The sequence below is a fragment of the Falco cherrug genome, chromosome 5 (genome assembly GCF_023634085.1).
Source record: "Falco cherrug isolate bFalChe1 chromosome 5, bFalChe1.pri, whole genome shotgun sequence".
In the NCBI taxonomy this organism is placed as follows: domain Eukaryota; kingdom Metazoa; phylum Chordata; class Aves; order Falconiformes; family Falconidae; genus Falco; species Falco cherrug.
This window is the reverse complement of record NC_073701.1, coordinates 82,050,330-82,063,808: the sequence shown is the minus strand read 5'-3', so window position 1 is coordinate 82,063,808 and position 13,479 is coordinate 82,050,330. Positions and strand designations below refer to the sequence as shown.

General features: G+C 44.7%; 1 protein-coding gene across 4 annotated transcripts in view; it reads left to right on the top strand.

Annotated features, from left to right (window-relative positions):
- Nucleotides 1-2,041: 2,041 nt before the first annotated feature.
- The window catches only part of TSPAN12 (tetraspanin 12), a 45,317-nt gene continuing 33,879 nt past the window's right edge, over nt 2,042-13,479 (top strand). Inside the window, exons 1-3 of one of the 4 annotated variants that reach the window (XM_055711156.1) lie at nt 2,629-2,766; nt 9,469-9,675; nt 12,070-12,141. Coding sequence is in view for 3 of the 4 variants with exons in the window: in XM_055711154.1 (XP_055567129.1) it covers nt 2,701-2,766 (66 nt within the window). In the remaining variant the exon portion in view is untranslated. Of the gene's footprint in view, nt 2,236-2,628; nt 2,767-4,633; nt 4,656-9,468; nt 9,676-12,069; nt 12,142-13,479 lie in introns of those variants that run through there. The other 3 variants (XM_055711154.1, XM_055711155.1, XM_027809032.2) reach the window with 3 other exon arrangements.

Genomic DNA, 13,479 nt, shown 5'->3' with positions numbered 1-13,479 from the left:
TGACCAAAGACCTCCAAGAATGAATATTCAGAGACATATAATCTTGAAGTGACATTTTTAGTAAGCTTTTTAACAAGAGAACCATTTTCTTTTTCTTTGCATCAGATTCCTGATGCACTGGGAATAGTTGAGCTCTAAGCCAAAAAATATCTGAAACAAGTAAAAGAATTTCCCATTTTCTGTTTTAGGTATGTTTCAAGAAAAATCACCAGGTGTAAGATAACTGAATATTTTTGTTGTGCATTTTTTATAAAACCTTGCTCAGGTAATTTGTTTTCTCCGAAGGTACAATCATGAACACAAACATGTCAATTATAATTAATTTGGTTTATAACAGACTGTATTGTCCTCAGACAAGGCTGGAGCTCAGTTGCAAACTGACACTGTTTTTGTAAACTGGCATGGGTTCACTGAAAATGCCGTACCTGTGCAAGATCTGTCTTGCTGACTGTGTTCAAGCAAAGTCTTCAGTAATAAGAGGAATGAATGGTATGTAAACAGCACAATGAATGTACAATGCCACCTTTTAACAGTATCTGTTTTAGCACAGTTTGCTTTACTTAGGTTTGGAATTAGCAATATTCACTGCAGATTAGAAATGTGGCATACTACACTTCCCGGAGGGGCTCTTGATTTCAGAAAAGAGGATCAAAATAGCAGTTAAAGCTTAGAAAATTTCAAGGAAGAAAAATCTTTGCACACCACATTTCTGCAACATTCTTGAGTACTTTCAACTTTACTACCCTTTTCACTTCTATAAATTTGGCATAAAATCCCTGTTGCATGGGATTTTATGTCCATCCATGTCCATTTTCCTTGCTTTTTAAGGGAGGATAAATACACCTGAAGAATCTGTCTGCCCCAATTCATTACTAATGCCAAGAAAATGTGGAAATTAAAGCCAAAGTGAGATTCCACCAGCAGCCTCAGTGAAAAGCATTTGAATATCTGGAGTTTGTGTGTTTTTTCAAGTCATTGTTTCTAGTGCTTCAAGAAACAGATTTTTCTTTGGCCTCGCAAGAGCTAGCTTTCATCCGTTACATCCTTTTTTCCTCTTTCCCAGCTTTCTCTAGCAGTTGTTAAACCAGTCTTCATATAATGTGTAGTGAAGATCATTTTCCTCTTCTAGGTAAGAAACATTTTTTCAGTGTATTTTCTTCAAATTTTTGTGCCGGTGGCACTGCAACACCTTTATAGGTATTCATGGGAAATTCTTTGCTAATCCACATGTAACTCCGTGTTTTAAGCTGTAATTCTTCCTTTTGAAATATTGAGAGATATATACATTGAAACAACACTTTAGCAGATTTCAGAGATGGGATTACCTTTTCAACTTAGTTGCGGTGCCTTAAGGACCACGCACAGCATGGGGCAAATCAATGGCCGTTTTGCCTAAGTAAGTGCGGATTTTGCCAGTTTCTGGAATAATTTATCACCAATACAGTTGCACTTCTGTATTTGCTGCTGAGGGTGGGGAGCGGGGGACAGGCCCTCAACGACCAGGGCCGGGTTTGGTGTCGGCAGGTGTAATTTCTGACACAACAACGCCGAAAACTCAGGAAAGGCCTGTGAAACCTTGCGAGCAGCCCCAGGCTGTGTGAGGTGTTTGCCACTCTGGGCCAACACGCCGCAGTTCGGGTGGGGGGTTTCATGTACTTCAGTTTGTCCGAGCCCACGGCCTAACGTCTCCCCTGAAGGAATGATGCAGCCCAGGCCGGGTGCGGGGCTGTTGCCCCTTTGGGCTTTGCCCCACAGGCCGACAGCCACCGCCGCCCAGGCGGGCGCAGCTCCCCCCGCGGACACCCGCCGTCGCTCCCAGTGCAGTCGGCACACGCCCCGCGCTGCCATCGCCACTCCGCCCCGCAGGTACGCCCCCGCAGCCGGCAGGCCGCAGAGGGGCCGCCGCTTGCCCGCTCCCCGCCGGGCCTGCCCGCCTCACCCCGCGGGGCGCTGCCAGGGCGGGAAGCGCGGCGGCGGCGCTAGGACCCGGCGGGCGCGGGCGCGGGCGGCGGCGCATGCGCGGCGGTGTGGGGGCCGCTGGCCGCCGCCGGGCTCGGCGGAGCGCTGCGGGCGGGGCGGAGGGGCCGGGGGCAGTCGCCGGGTTCTTCGCCTCAGTGCCCCGCTGGAGGCTGCGCCCGGCCGCCGGGCATGGGCGCCGCGGCTCCGTGCTGCGCTGCCTCGCCGCGTCCCGATGAGTCCTCGCCGGAGGAAGTGAGTGAGGGGGGCGCCCGGGCGGTGAGTGGCCGCTGTCCCCCGGCCGCCCTCCCCGAAGCGGCGCGTCCCCGCTGCGGGGCGGGAGGAGACCCGCGCCCCCGGGCCGTGCCCTCGCTGCCCTCAGTCCCGCTCCGCCCCTGGGGCAGCCCGCGGCTTCTCCCTTTTCCACGGTTTCATTTTTATTAAGAAGCCCTCGCCCATCGCTGTCTCCGGGAGCGGCGGGCGCGGCGGGAGGCGAAGGGAGGCTGCGGGGGGTGGGCGGCCGGTGGGCGCTGCGGGGGTCCCCGCGGAGCTCGGCCGCTCCCGGTGCAGGGTTGCCCCGCGGCTCGGCTCGCCTCGGCTCGGCACCTCCACCTGCGCGCCGGTTCCTCGGCGGGGGCGACCCGCCCGACCCCTCTCCGCTGCTTCCCCGCAGGGCGCTGGCGGCTCGGCCTCGGGAGGGAGGATGTGGTGAGAGGATGGGGCTGTCTCCCGCGGGGGCTCGCCATGGCCAGGGAGGACTCGGTGAAGTGCCTGCGCTGCCTGCTCTACGCCCTCAACCTCCTCTTCTGGGTGAGTGGAGCGACGCGGAGCGGGCCGGGCCGGGGGCCGCAGCGGGCCGGGGGCCGCCGCCGCCCGGGCAGGTGGCGAGCTGGCGGCGTGGGGCCGGGGACGCGGCGGCCTCTGGGCGCGGGGCTGGCGCAGGGGCAGCGGCGCTGCCCTTGGCGGGTCCCCCGTGCCAGGCAGCTCCCGTAAGGGCGTACTGATCGCTGGGGGGAAAAAAAAAAAGAAAAAAAAAAAGTGTTTGGAAAGCAGTTGCAAGTAAAATTAGATTTGGTATTAACCTAGTGTTATAAATACACGTGTGAATTCGTGCACCTATAATACGGAGAGAGGGAAGTATTCACGGGTGCTGTGGCTTCCTGACTGGATGAGTTTCGGAGCATCCTGTGACCCAAGCTGAACTCTGAGCTCTTGCAGGTATCTGATGCTCCGCGAAGGCCTTGCCCAGAGTCTCTTTTGTGCTTTCAGCTGCCAGATCCTAACTGGCAGGCAAGGCCTGGGGTGATTTCTTTCTTTTGTTTTCATCACTTCAGTCAAAGCTGTATTTGTAGCAGCAGGGCTCCTTTCTCTCCAGCAAAAGTGGGTGTGATCGGCGCTTGCTCCTGAAGTTTCACAGCTCTGGACAAACAGCATAATGGAGATTGCTCAGACTCCTTACTCACTTGCACCAAATGAAATCTGCGTCGCCTGAATATTCCACATTTATGCTGGATAAGTGTAATTGGCAAAAGGCATGGCATCACACAGCTGTTCATGGTGGCAGACCCCTGAGGTGCAGTAGACTTGAATGACACTGGGATATTACATGGGCTGGGACCAAGCTTATTTTATAATGGAATTGAGATGAAGTCCCACGATCACTGAAAATTAGGTGGAAATCAGAATATGAATGAGAGAGAAAACCGTTAAGCAGCATTTGGTACAGAACGGTAGATTTTATATAAAGCAAGTGATCTGAAAATCTGTTGTATGTAGCTTTGTATATTGGGCTTAATAAAGGTGAAAAATAAGTTATGTCTGTAGTGAGTGTAGGAATAAAGCCCTTTGATAGGAGATGAGGAAATCTTTATTTTAAAAAATGATGGGTATTTTTTTCTCACACCATACATGGTTTTCATTGGATACGGTACAAAATGTGAAATCCTGTATTTTCTTTTAAGGTGAAGGTTGCCTGGGTTTAACTGACCAAAGTTCAACTTTGGATTTTTACACGTGTGCTGTTAGAGTTGAGCGAATGGACATCCACATGGTTGAAAACACCCTGTCCTGCCATTTGCCTGTCTGCTGCTTTCCTCTGCTTCCTGTGATTCCTGCCTTGAGCTGCCCTATCAGTTCCTATTCACACCTTAACTCACGGCTGTCTTTGTCCCCTTAAAGTTACTTTGCTCTTTTTCCCTTGCCCTCCATGCTTGTTGCCTGCTGTGTCCCATCAGATTTATTATTCAGTGATGGCTTTTTGCAGTTGAAGTAGCCATTTAGGTGGTACCCAGGTTACGTGTGAGGTTATACCCTCACACTGTCTGTTGCATGGTGATGGAGGCCTTAATACTGGAGGAGAGTGCTTAATTTCTCATCCAAGATGCTTTCTCTGTGTGGGAAAGCCTGCCCTTATCTTTGGGGGGGAACTAGTGCATTGTGTTGCAGTTCTCTAGGGAGATCAAGGTTTCACCTGGGAGGTGTAAAAGTGTCTACTCTCTTTGCTCAGATTTTAGTTCCTTGCCGTGTCATATTGCTCCTTCTTACTGTTTTGTTCATGTGTTTTTCTGTTGTGGCCCTCAGATACGGATCTACACAGCACCTTTGAGCTTGGCAGTGCAACAGCCCTAACCACGTGGTGCTGCTGTTAACTTTGCCCATTCTTAATTCATGTCTAGATTTGGTTTAAAGCATTCATGGCTGTAAGTAACTTCTCATTCTTTAGATTTTGTTCCCTTTAAATAATGATGTCTCAGATCACCCTCAACTAGAAAGTGTAAATTCCACCCCCTGTCGTATAGGAAAAAGAATCTTTTGAGTCTGCTGTGGCATGACAGATCCTAGGAAGGAAAGCAGTAACTTACCATGCTTGTCTCCAAAATGTAAGAAATGCCTGTAATTAATAATCTTCCTAGCTGAGTCTAGGACACTGGAAATTACACTCAAGCAGCTAAGTGAAATCTGTATAGTGCTGAAGCATGTGAATATGTAATTAAATAATGCCAGCATTGCAGATGACTTGCTTCACAGATGTTGCAAAGAGTTGAAGTTTTCTTCCATAATGTATATAAAATTAAAGGTGTTGGAATTCAAATGAAAAGTCGTCTAGTCCATTTGGAGTTCTATGCATTTTATAGAGTAGATGAGTGCAGTGGTTTGGTTCAAACTAAAATAAGCAAATAAGCAAAAAAACCCAAGTGTGCTAGAATTGTGTGGTAAGAAATACGTGGGTGGGTAGTTGGGTGTATTGCAGTTGCATCAGACTTTGAAGGAATGTGTGTGTAAAAAACCTTCTTTCTGCTTCTTATCTGGTCCTGTTATTTAACAACTAAATACAGATCTGCTACTAGCTGCTTGTTGTGAAATCTGCTGTATCTCTCCTCTGGCAGAGCTTGAATTTTTTCCTGTTTGGCTTAGTGGGAATTTTGCCACTGACTTTTTTGAGTATTGGAGCATGACCTGTGAGGCAAAGTTTTCTTGTGAAAAGTTCCCTTGGCAGCAGGTGCTTGTGCACTGGTGTGGACATGGGGACCATGATTTCCCCGTGCTGCCACTCTTCCTTCCCTTTGGAAAGCTTTAGCTTGCTTATATTGGTGCTTACTTGGATAAATAAAAGCTCAGGTTATGGGCTGGATGTCAGGAGGTTTGATCAGCCACTTGAAAATGTGCAGCAGTGTTCCTCCTGAGAATGGTGGGTTCTGTCCCAGCGGGTGAAGACAAGAGTGATGCTGTGGTTCCAGGCTCTGTACAGATCTCCTTATTTGGGACACCGGTCTTGGAGGGTTTTTCACTTGCTCTTCCTTCCTTCCTTCCCAAGGGCCATTGCCTCCAAATGACTTCAGGCCTGTTGATAATGTGCCCAGTGTCTGTGTCATTTATCAGTATTTCGCTGGAAGCAATGAAGATGTGCAAACTGTGTGTTGACTTCTTAAAATCATGGTTTGGTTGAGAGTCCTGGCTTGAGCAGGGTGACACACTCTCCTTGTTTCACTGTAGTAGTGTCTGGCAGTATGTCTCACCAGACATTGTACAGAAAGGATTGCTTTCTTCTCCAGGCTGGGGGCTGAAAGCTTTTGAAGTCTGGACAAAAACTGTGCAAGAGCCAGTAGTCACTGTCTGGTAGGGTCTGATGGTCAGTCTCCTAGCAGGGAACATCTGAAATGGGCTTCAGGCATGTCCTGTGTGCAACTGTCCCAGTGTGTGTATGACGAGACTCCCACATTTGTCATTGCCAGCCTGGTGAGGGCAGACTAGTGCCTCTGAAGCTCCTTAAGAAGATGTTACACACTAGAGAACTGGCCAGTCTGACCATTAATATTGCTGAAAAACTTAAGATGGGGATGGTTGCCACAGCACACTGGTGTCTTCATAATTTGGTTGCTGGCAGAGCCTACAGCAGCAGAGAAGTGAGAGAACCTTATCAGTCACTCTGCTGCCATCCTTGTAGCTTCTCCAGAGTGTTACTCTTAAGTGTACAGTTGTATGCTATCTATTTGGAAAGAAAGAATTTATTTTTTTTTTTACTGGGCTCAGCTGATGAGCTGTGATGAGGAATGGTAGACAGGGTGATATACCTGTGTGTGCATGAGAGGGCGGAAGGCAATTTTGTTTGTCATGCGTTTTGTCATTTTTGGGCTGAAGCCTGCTTAGATGTGAATAATTCATAAGCAATCAACTGGAAACCTAAGGCTCATAATAGTTCATCCTGTTTTGATAATGGACCAATCGATGTACTGCCTTTACTGCTCCAGAAAAGCACTGGATTTATGTGAATGGATTGGTACTTCTGGAGCTGCAACTTGCAGCAGATCTTGAAAGGAGTTTTCTTCTGAGGTGGGAACAATTTGTTGTCAGTGCTCTAATTGTTGATTAAGTGGCTGACTGTGGTAATAGACCTGATGATACCATTCTGGAAGCTGTTTCCAGGGTCAATTGAATCATGCCTCTGACTTCAAGATGTCTCAAAGCAACGGGAGTTGCAGTTTCAGCACCTCCTCAGCCTTCTAATTTCATAAGAGTTTTTTTGACAGTGCTGTGGACAAGGAATATCCTTCAGACTAAATTCCGCAGTTAACATTTGGTTTCATTCTGTTATACTCAAATATAAATAACCATAATTTCTTAAGGTAATTTATGAAACTAACACAACTTGATGCCTGCAGGTATCTCGCCTCATGCTTTGTAACACTGCTATTTGCAGCGTATTACATTCTGGACAGCCTAATAAAAAGGGGGGGCCCTCCAAAAATGGGTGTTTGGTGTTTTGTAGTGAAGACTTAGTGCTTAACTAAGCAGATTAACTTAGGGGTGCTTTAGAGAAGACATGCCTACTACTGCTTCCTAATTTTCTGTTCTTAGTGGCAGTACTGGTCTTTATTATCTCTAGATAGCATGTGTGTCAGGACTTAGAGAAATTTAGTTTTGGTAGTTCTACAAATGTATTTTAGGCAGTTTATGAGACTACAGGGCCTTTCCTTCTGGTAGGGGTTTTCTGTATCAGCAAGCTACTGACTCTGTTCCAGCTCAGTAGCGGTCATGGATGTAAAATGACTACCTTCGTTCATTTTGAGCACTGTGTAACTTGTCCTCACAGAAATCCTCCCTGCCACATTTTGCAATGTTGCCATTGTTGCTCAGTGCTTTGTGGTCTCTTTCCCGATTAAACCACCTTCACAAGCAAGCATGCTAGGGAGACCTTCAGTGGCAGAACATGGCCAGCTCAAAATAATGGCACAGGCGTAACAGGAGATTATCCAAGCACAGTGACCCCTAGGGCAGAACAGGAACTGGAAAATGGGGCTGAATACAGGAAAAAAATCAGTCTACTGGCTGCTTACAATAGTAGCGGATTAAGCAAAGCAATAGCTGTGAGAGGCATAGGCCTGTTTTACTTGGCAGCTCAGCCATGCGTATTCTTTAAAAAAAAAATTATAAATAGTCAAAATACATGGACTAGGTAGTGATCGTAGATGCTAGTAAAAGCAGCACATTTTTTTTGTGTCAATTTTTTCATTTTTTTTATAAAAAGCAAAGTATAGCTAATGTGCAGGAAAACGTATAGACCTTTCTACCTTGAGAAGACTGTGAGCTTTTTTATTTTATTTTTTTTTTTCCTGGTGAGCATGTGAGGCAGAAAAGAGGGGCAGCTACCTTTATGTCAGTTGTAACTAAGTATGATGGTACTGCAGTGGCTTGGACGTATCAAGATTGTAAGTTGCAGATGACTGCGTCCTAGGTGGTGAGGATCTCTTAACCCATGATTGATAGTGCCAGTGGATGTGTGAGCCAAGTTAGCAACGTTGCCACATCCTTCACTCTGTGAGGTTTTTCCACCTGGTGATAGCTATTTCTGCTGAGCGGTGCCTAAGTTTTCCTTCATGTGCGTAGCAGTACCATCTAACTTTGGCTGTGTGGTTGCAGCCAATAAACCCTTCTTGCAGGTAATGGAAATTGTTTTGCAACTATCTTGAATTTGTGCTTGTGACAAAAAAAAAAAAAAAATCACATACAATGAAGGAGGGACAAGCTTCCAGTTTAGTTTTCCTTTTGTTTTGAATAGTTTGTACACTTAAATCTTCCTAGTTTTAGCTATGTGTACCACCGGAGAACCCAGAGCAAGGGAATGTTAGCATCGTGCAATGAAGCACTAAGGGTGGCTGGAAGCAGTAGTACTGTATTTCCTTCTTTTTCCAACCTCAAATGTGTGTGTTAAAACTAGTATTTTTTTGCTTCATTTTTCAAATGTACTTGACATGAGAAAGAAATAGTCTATTCTCCCTTCTGTGGAATGAGATTCTGCATAGAAGTTGTGTTTCTGCTTCTTTCCAATTTCCACTCACTGATGGCATTTGTAGGTACTTGGAATGGACAGTGTTTGGGTCAAGTTTTCAAGGAGTTTAAGTGACTAATAATATTCATTGAAATGAACGCTGCCTGGCTGGGTACCTGGAGCAGTGTAAACATGGGATTAAGTCTAGGCTAGTACAGTCTGATTTTAGAGTCTGCAGTGTAGACCTGTGTAATCGGAATTTTATTTTCTTATCATTCTTGTATAAAGAAAATATCTAAAAGCCATGCAAGAGTAACTCTGGCTTCTGTGGGAAAATGGTATCTTTTAAAGGAATGCATTCAGCAGAGCACGCTATACGAGGAGATTTAAAGGATGAGAAAAACTTTTAATTCTGGTCTTTGAGAAATCTTTCATGTTCTGGTGTCTTTAGGCTGTGTTATTTGTATCACATCATTGCATTACCAGACCATGTCCTAACAAAGCAAAGCAGAGTTCTGCCGTAAGTCAACTTTATATCTACCGCTGTATAACCTTTTATCCCACATATCTTTGTGGATGATATGGCTCACCCCACATGGCATGTCAACAGTGAATTGGTAGATGAGTCTCTGCAAAACTGTTCTGAAAAAAGAGTGGCTTGCTGTGATAATGGAAAGGACAAAATAAACCCAGAGCCCATCCTAATGTTAGAAATGACGTTAATATGCTTCTTAATTGGCTTTCAGAATTCAGTGAAAGCACAGACGTTTCTTGGATAATCCTCACAACTAACTATGTGCAACTCATTGCATCAACCTTGAGGATAAAGGGACAAACCTGTGCTGGCTACATTTGAGCTCATAGCTCAAGAGGATGGAAAAACTTCAAACTATATGCTTATACTGGTAAGCCATGATCTCCAGCAGAACTGGGAAGCTCCATCTGGCCTTAAGGTAGTTGCATATTTTTTTTCTTTAAATTTGCATCTCTTTCTGTAGAAGATAGCTACCCAATTATTCATGAATCCCCAGGCACTGCTTCTGTATTGTGAAGATTTTCCATCATCATTTTAAGAGTCTGTGGTAGACACTAGACAAGGCTCATATGAATAAGACCAATTTTTTAATCTCTTGTAGCTATTTCCCAAGGTACAGGGGACAGTTTAATTTTGTACAGTTTTGTAGGAATGTGTGATTTACTTAAAAATGATGGTTCATTTTAGTCATCTTTGTGTGCTCATGGGTATTCACATGTAAAACGGGAAAGTTAAGTGATGTGCTGACAGCCAGCTGATACATACATCCTGTGGATGTATGTAATACATAATTCTTTTTTCATACCTGTCTTCCAGTTACATATCCTGGGTTTAAAAATAATTTGCCTGCCATCTGCAAGGTAGGCTGCTGTCTGGGAACAAAAACAAGCTCCTACAGAAAATATAATTAAGAGTATATCGTGTATATGTAAAGGTGTATTGTATTGACATTGGTGTGTGGCTTGCAATATGGATCTGGACATGAGCTCTGAGCATTGCTGCAAATTGCCCACAATCAGCAGCACATGCTTCTGCCTCCCCAAAGGCAAAAGGTCTCTTGACAGTGTGATGCTTACTTTTGAGGGAAGAGTGGCGCAAATCATGTCCTAACAAGAAGTGCAGTGCCTAGGTAGTCACAGAGGGGATGGATGGAGAAATGTTTGCACTTTCTTGTCCCTCTGCTTTTAATGTACCCTTGTGCTACACAGCCCAGAAGTTGATATGTAGGTCTGACACTCAGTAGAACTGGGTGGTAGATCAACTGTACCTCGACCTGTTTGCTTAGGTGGGTTCTCACTTGTTCCTTATGCTGGGCTGCTGTAGGAGCCTTGCACAGCTAACTGCTGGGAAACCTGCTTGCTTCCCCTGGGAGGGTGACCCGTTAGCAGTCTGTCAGGGCTCTGGCAGTTGCCTTATTGCGAAGCGTGCAAGTTCTAGCCTGTGCCAAACGCAGAGCAGGTTGTTAACTCAGTGTTGCAGCTGTGCAAGCAAAGGCAGATTCAAAGTGCAAATACGTACATGCTTCAGCTGTTTGCATGTGGGAGGGCACCAAGGCATAACCCTGTGTAGGAAGCTTAGCTAAAACAAAAAGTTGGCATGTCTGTAGAATAAAAAGTGCATTAGTGGGGAATAGGGGAATTTCCTTTTTTTTTATAGGCCACCCTTTCTCTAAAGATTTCAATGATTTTGCCAAGTAATACAGAAAAACAAGACCTCCAGTCCTGCTCTCCCCTGCCCTTATGCCTCTCCCTCACAAAAAAAAATGTAGTTGTCTGTTTATCCAGGGATCTGAGTCATCTATGTTTGTTCAATGATCTGAGTATTGACCCTAATTGTGAAAATTCTGTGAAACCTTTGCAACATGTTCTGTTCACAACCTGGTAGTGATTTATCCCCATGCCCCCTTTGGCAAGTCACAGCTTGGGTTACCCAAATCGGTTTTAACTGAAAAAAATTCTCAAGGTTGATTTCTTTACTAAAATTAAAGGACATGTTCTGATGAATGTTGTCATATCTGGGAAGTAATTTCCTTGGAGCTGGAAACCTTTTTCTGCAAAGCAAGTTGCTCTGAAGTGCGGCTAGTCAGCATTTTGTACAGGTACCAGAGCGTAGCCTGAAGTTGTTTGCCACATCTGTTATCATAAAAAGAATGCTGTGTGATTTTTAATATAGAAGATACTTTTAATCTTTGAATGCCAGAAATAACGAAAGAATGAAAAACAAGTGTGCACATAGCGACAGCAATTAGTCTTACTCCCTCAAAGACAGAAATCCATGTTCATCTATTAATTGAAAACACACATTTATTTTGCAGTTTAGGTGTGACCTCAAAGACATTATGAGTAGGACTGTCACAATAAGGGCTTAAAGTAGCTACTTAATGAATAAAATACAAATTGACATTTTTTTCATTTTTATGCATAATTTATATAAAAGAGTTCTAAAGGTAATTTAAAATATGCTTGGAAGTGACCACTCCTAATAGTTTGAGCTGTTGTTAGATATTATAATTCAGTTGCCTAAGAGAGCTCTAGTAGCTTTAAGAACTTCATAGATTAGTTTGGAAATTCAGTACTTTATTGTGTGATCTGCATATTGGTTGTATATAAAAATATGATTTATTACTGTTGTTTAATCCGTGTGAAAATACATTTAAAATAGGGTATGACAGCAGGCAGTTTTGTAAACTCTTCAGTGTCTTGTTGATGGCTATATAACATACTGTGACAATTCAGGATGAAACCCATAGTGACTTGTGCAGCCAGCTGCAACAAATAAACATGTTTTACTGCCTATCATACTATGTTTACAGCACAGCAGACTGGCTGTCATCAGAGAAGCTTGGATGAAAACTTTTTGGTGAAATGATGTAACTGCTAATGTGGTGAGAATTATCTTCGTAGTTTTATTTCTCAAAACTTACGGGCTTTCGTCTGATTGCTTGATACAGATTTCTAACTGTGTTTTACATCTAAATTAGTTACAAAACAATGGCTGAAGTCGGGGCTGTCAGTTTTTTAAGCCTGCCTTTTTGCCTTCCTCCAAATAAACCAACAAAACCTGTAATCAGGACCTTGCCCCTGTCCATGACTCCTTGAAAATCACATGGCAGTGAACTGCAGTGATGGGACTGCTGTTCTTTGCTAGTAGGTTTGGATGCACAGCAGGTTTTTTCGGGAGGTTGTTACAATTCATGCCTGCTAAGTGCATGGGCTGAGTTGTGCTGCTGGTGTTCATGTAATTCCTGTGCTGCTGGCTGAAGATCTGCCTCTGCCAGAGGTGGTGTGAAGTGGTGGGTGCCTGGAGCCTCCTTGATGTCAGCTGGCCCTTGAGGATGCTTAGTGCTTTTACAGGGCAGCACATGTGCATGTTGAGCTGTAAACAGGAGGCCGTGGAGGTCAGTGTTGTGTTCTCATGATTCCCTTGTGTCTATAAAGCAGGTGAGCAAGTTGATTGATGGGTATGAGTTAGTGCTTGATAATCTTTTGTTATTAAGGTAAACATCAGTCATCATTATGCAGGGCAGTCTGGTGTTGTGAATACATCTTTCATCCTGCAGGGTGTTCCTGCCCGAAGGCTCACTTCTGCTGATCTAAGGGGAATAGGACTTTTTTCCCAGCACTTTCCTCTGCTAGCGAAGAGCTGCTAAGCTTTTGCTGGGTTATGTGCCATAAAACATACCTTTTGTAATCAATCTATTGCTGAATTGGTTTTTTTTTTTGAGTTACCACAGCGTGCTTTTCCATGGGCCTCTTTTGTGGTTTTTTGGGTTTGTTTTTTTGTTCAAGAGAAGCTTCTGGAGTATTTGCCTGTTCTTTTTCTGAGTCATGTCTTTGTGCCGCCTCAGTTTGAGTGTTGCTGACTTTCATAGATGTAAATTCAGTGTGTCACAGCCCTCTGGCTTTTTGGATTATTTGGAGTAATAATTCACTTTGGACTTCTCTCCCAAGGAATTTGTCTGATTGGCAGAAGGGTGTTGCACAGGTAATCTGTGTTGTAGCGTCTGTGTAGCATCGAGGTAAGGCATTGTGTGTGTATGTTTTTAGAGTAGTGCTGAGCTAGCTTGTGTGTTGATACCATACGTGCGTTCTAAGACAGAAGTCAGTAACATCTGAAGAAGTTAGTGGCGGTGAGATCATTCAGGGCACAGGGTAGGTGAGTGGGTGAGCTGTAGTGCGGCTCTCACAGGGTTTACAGAGAGAGGGAATTTTCTAGCATGTAA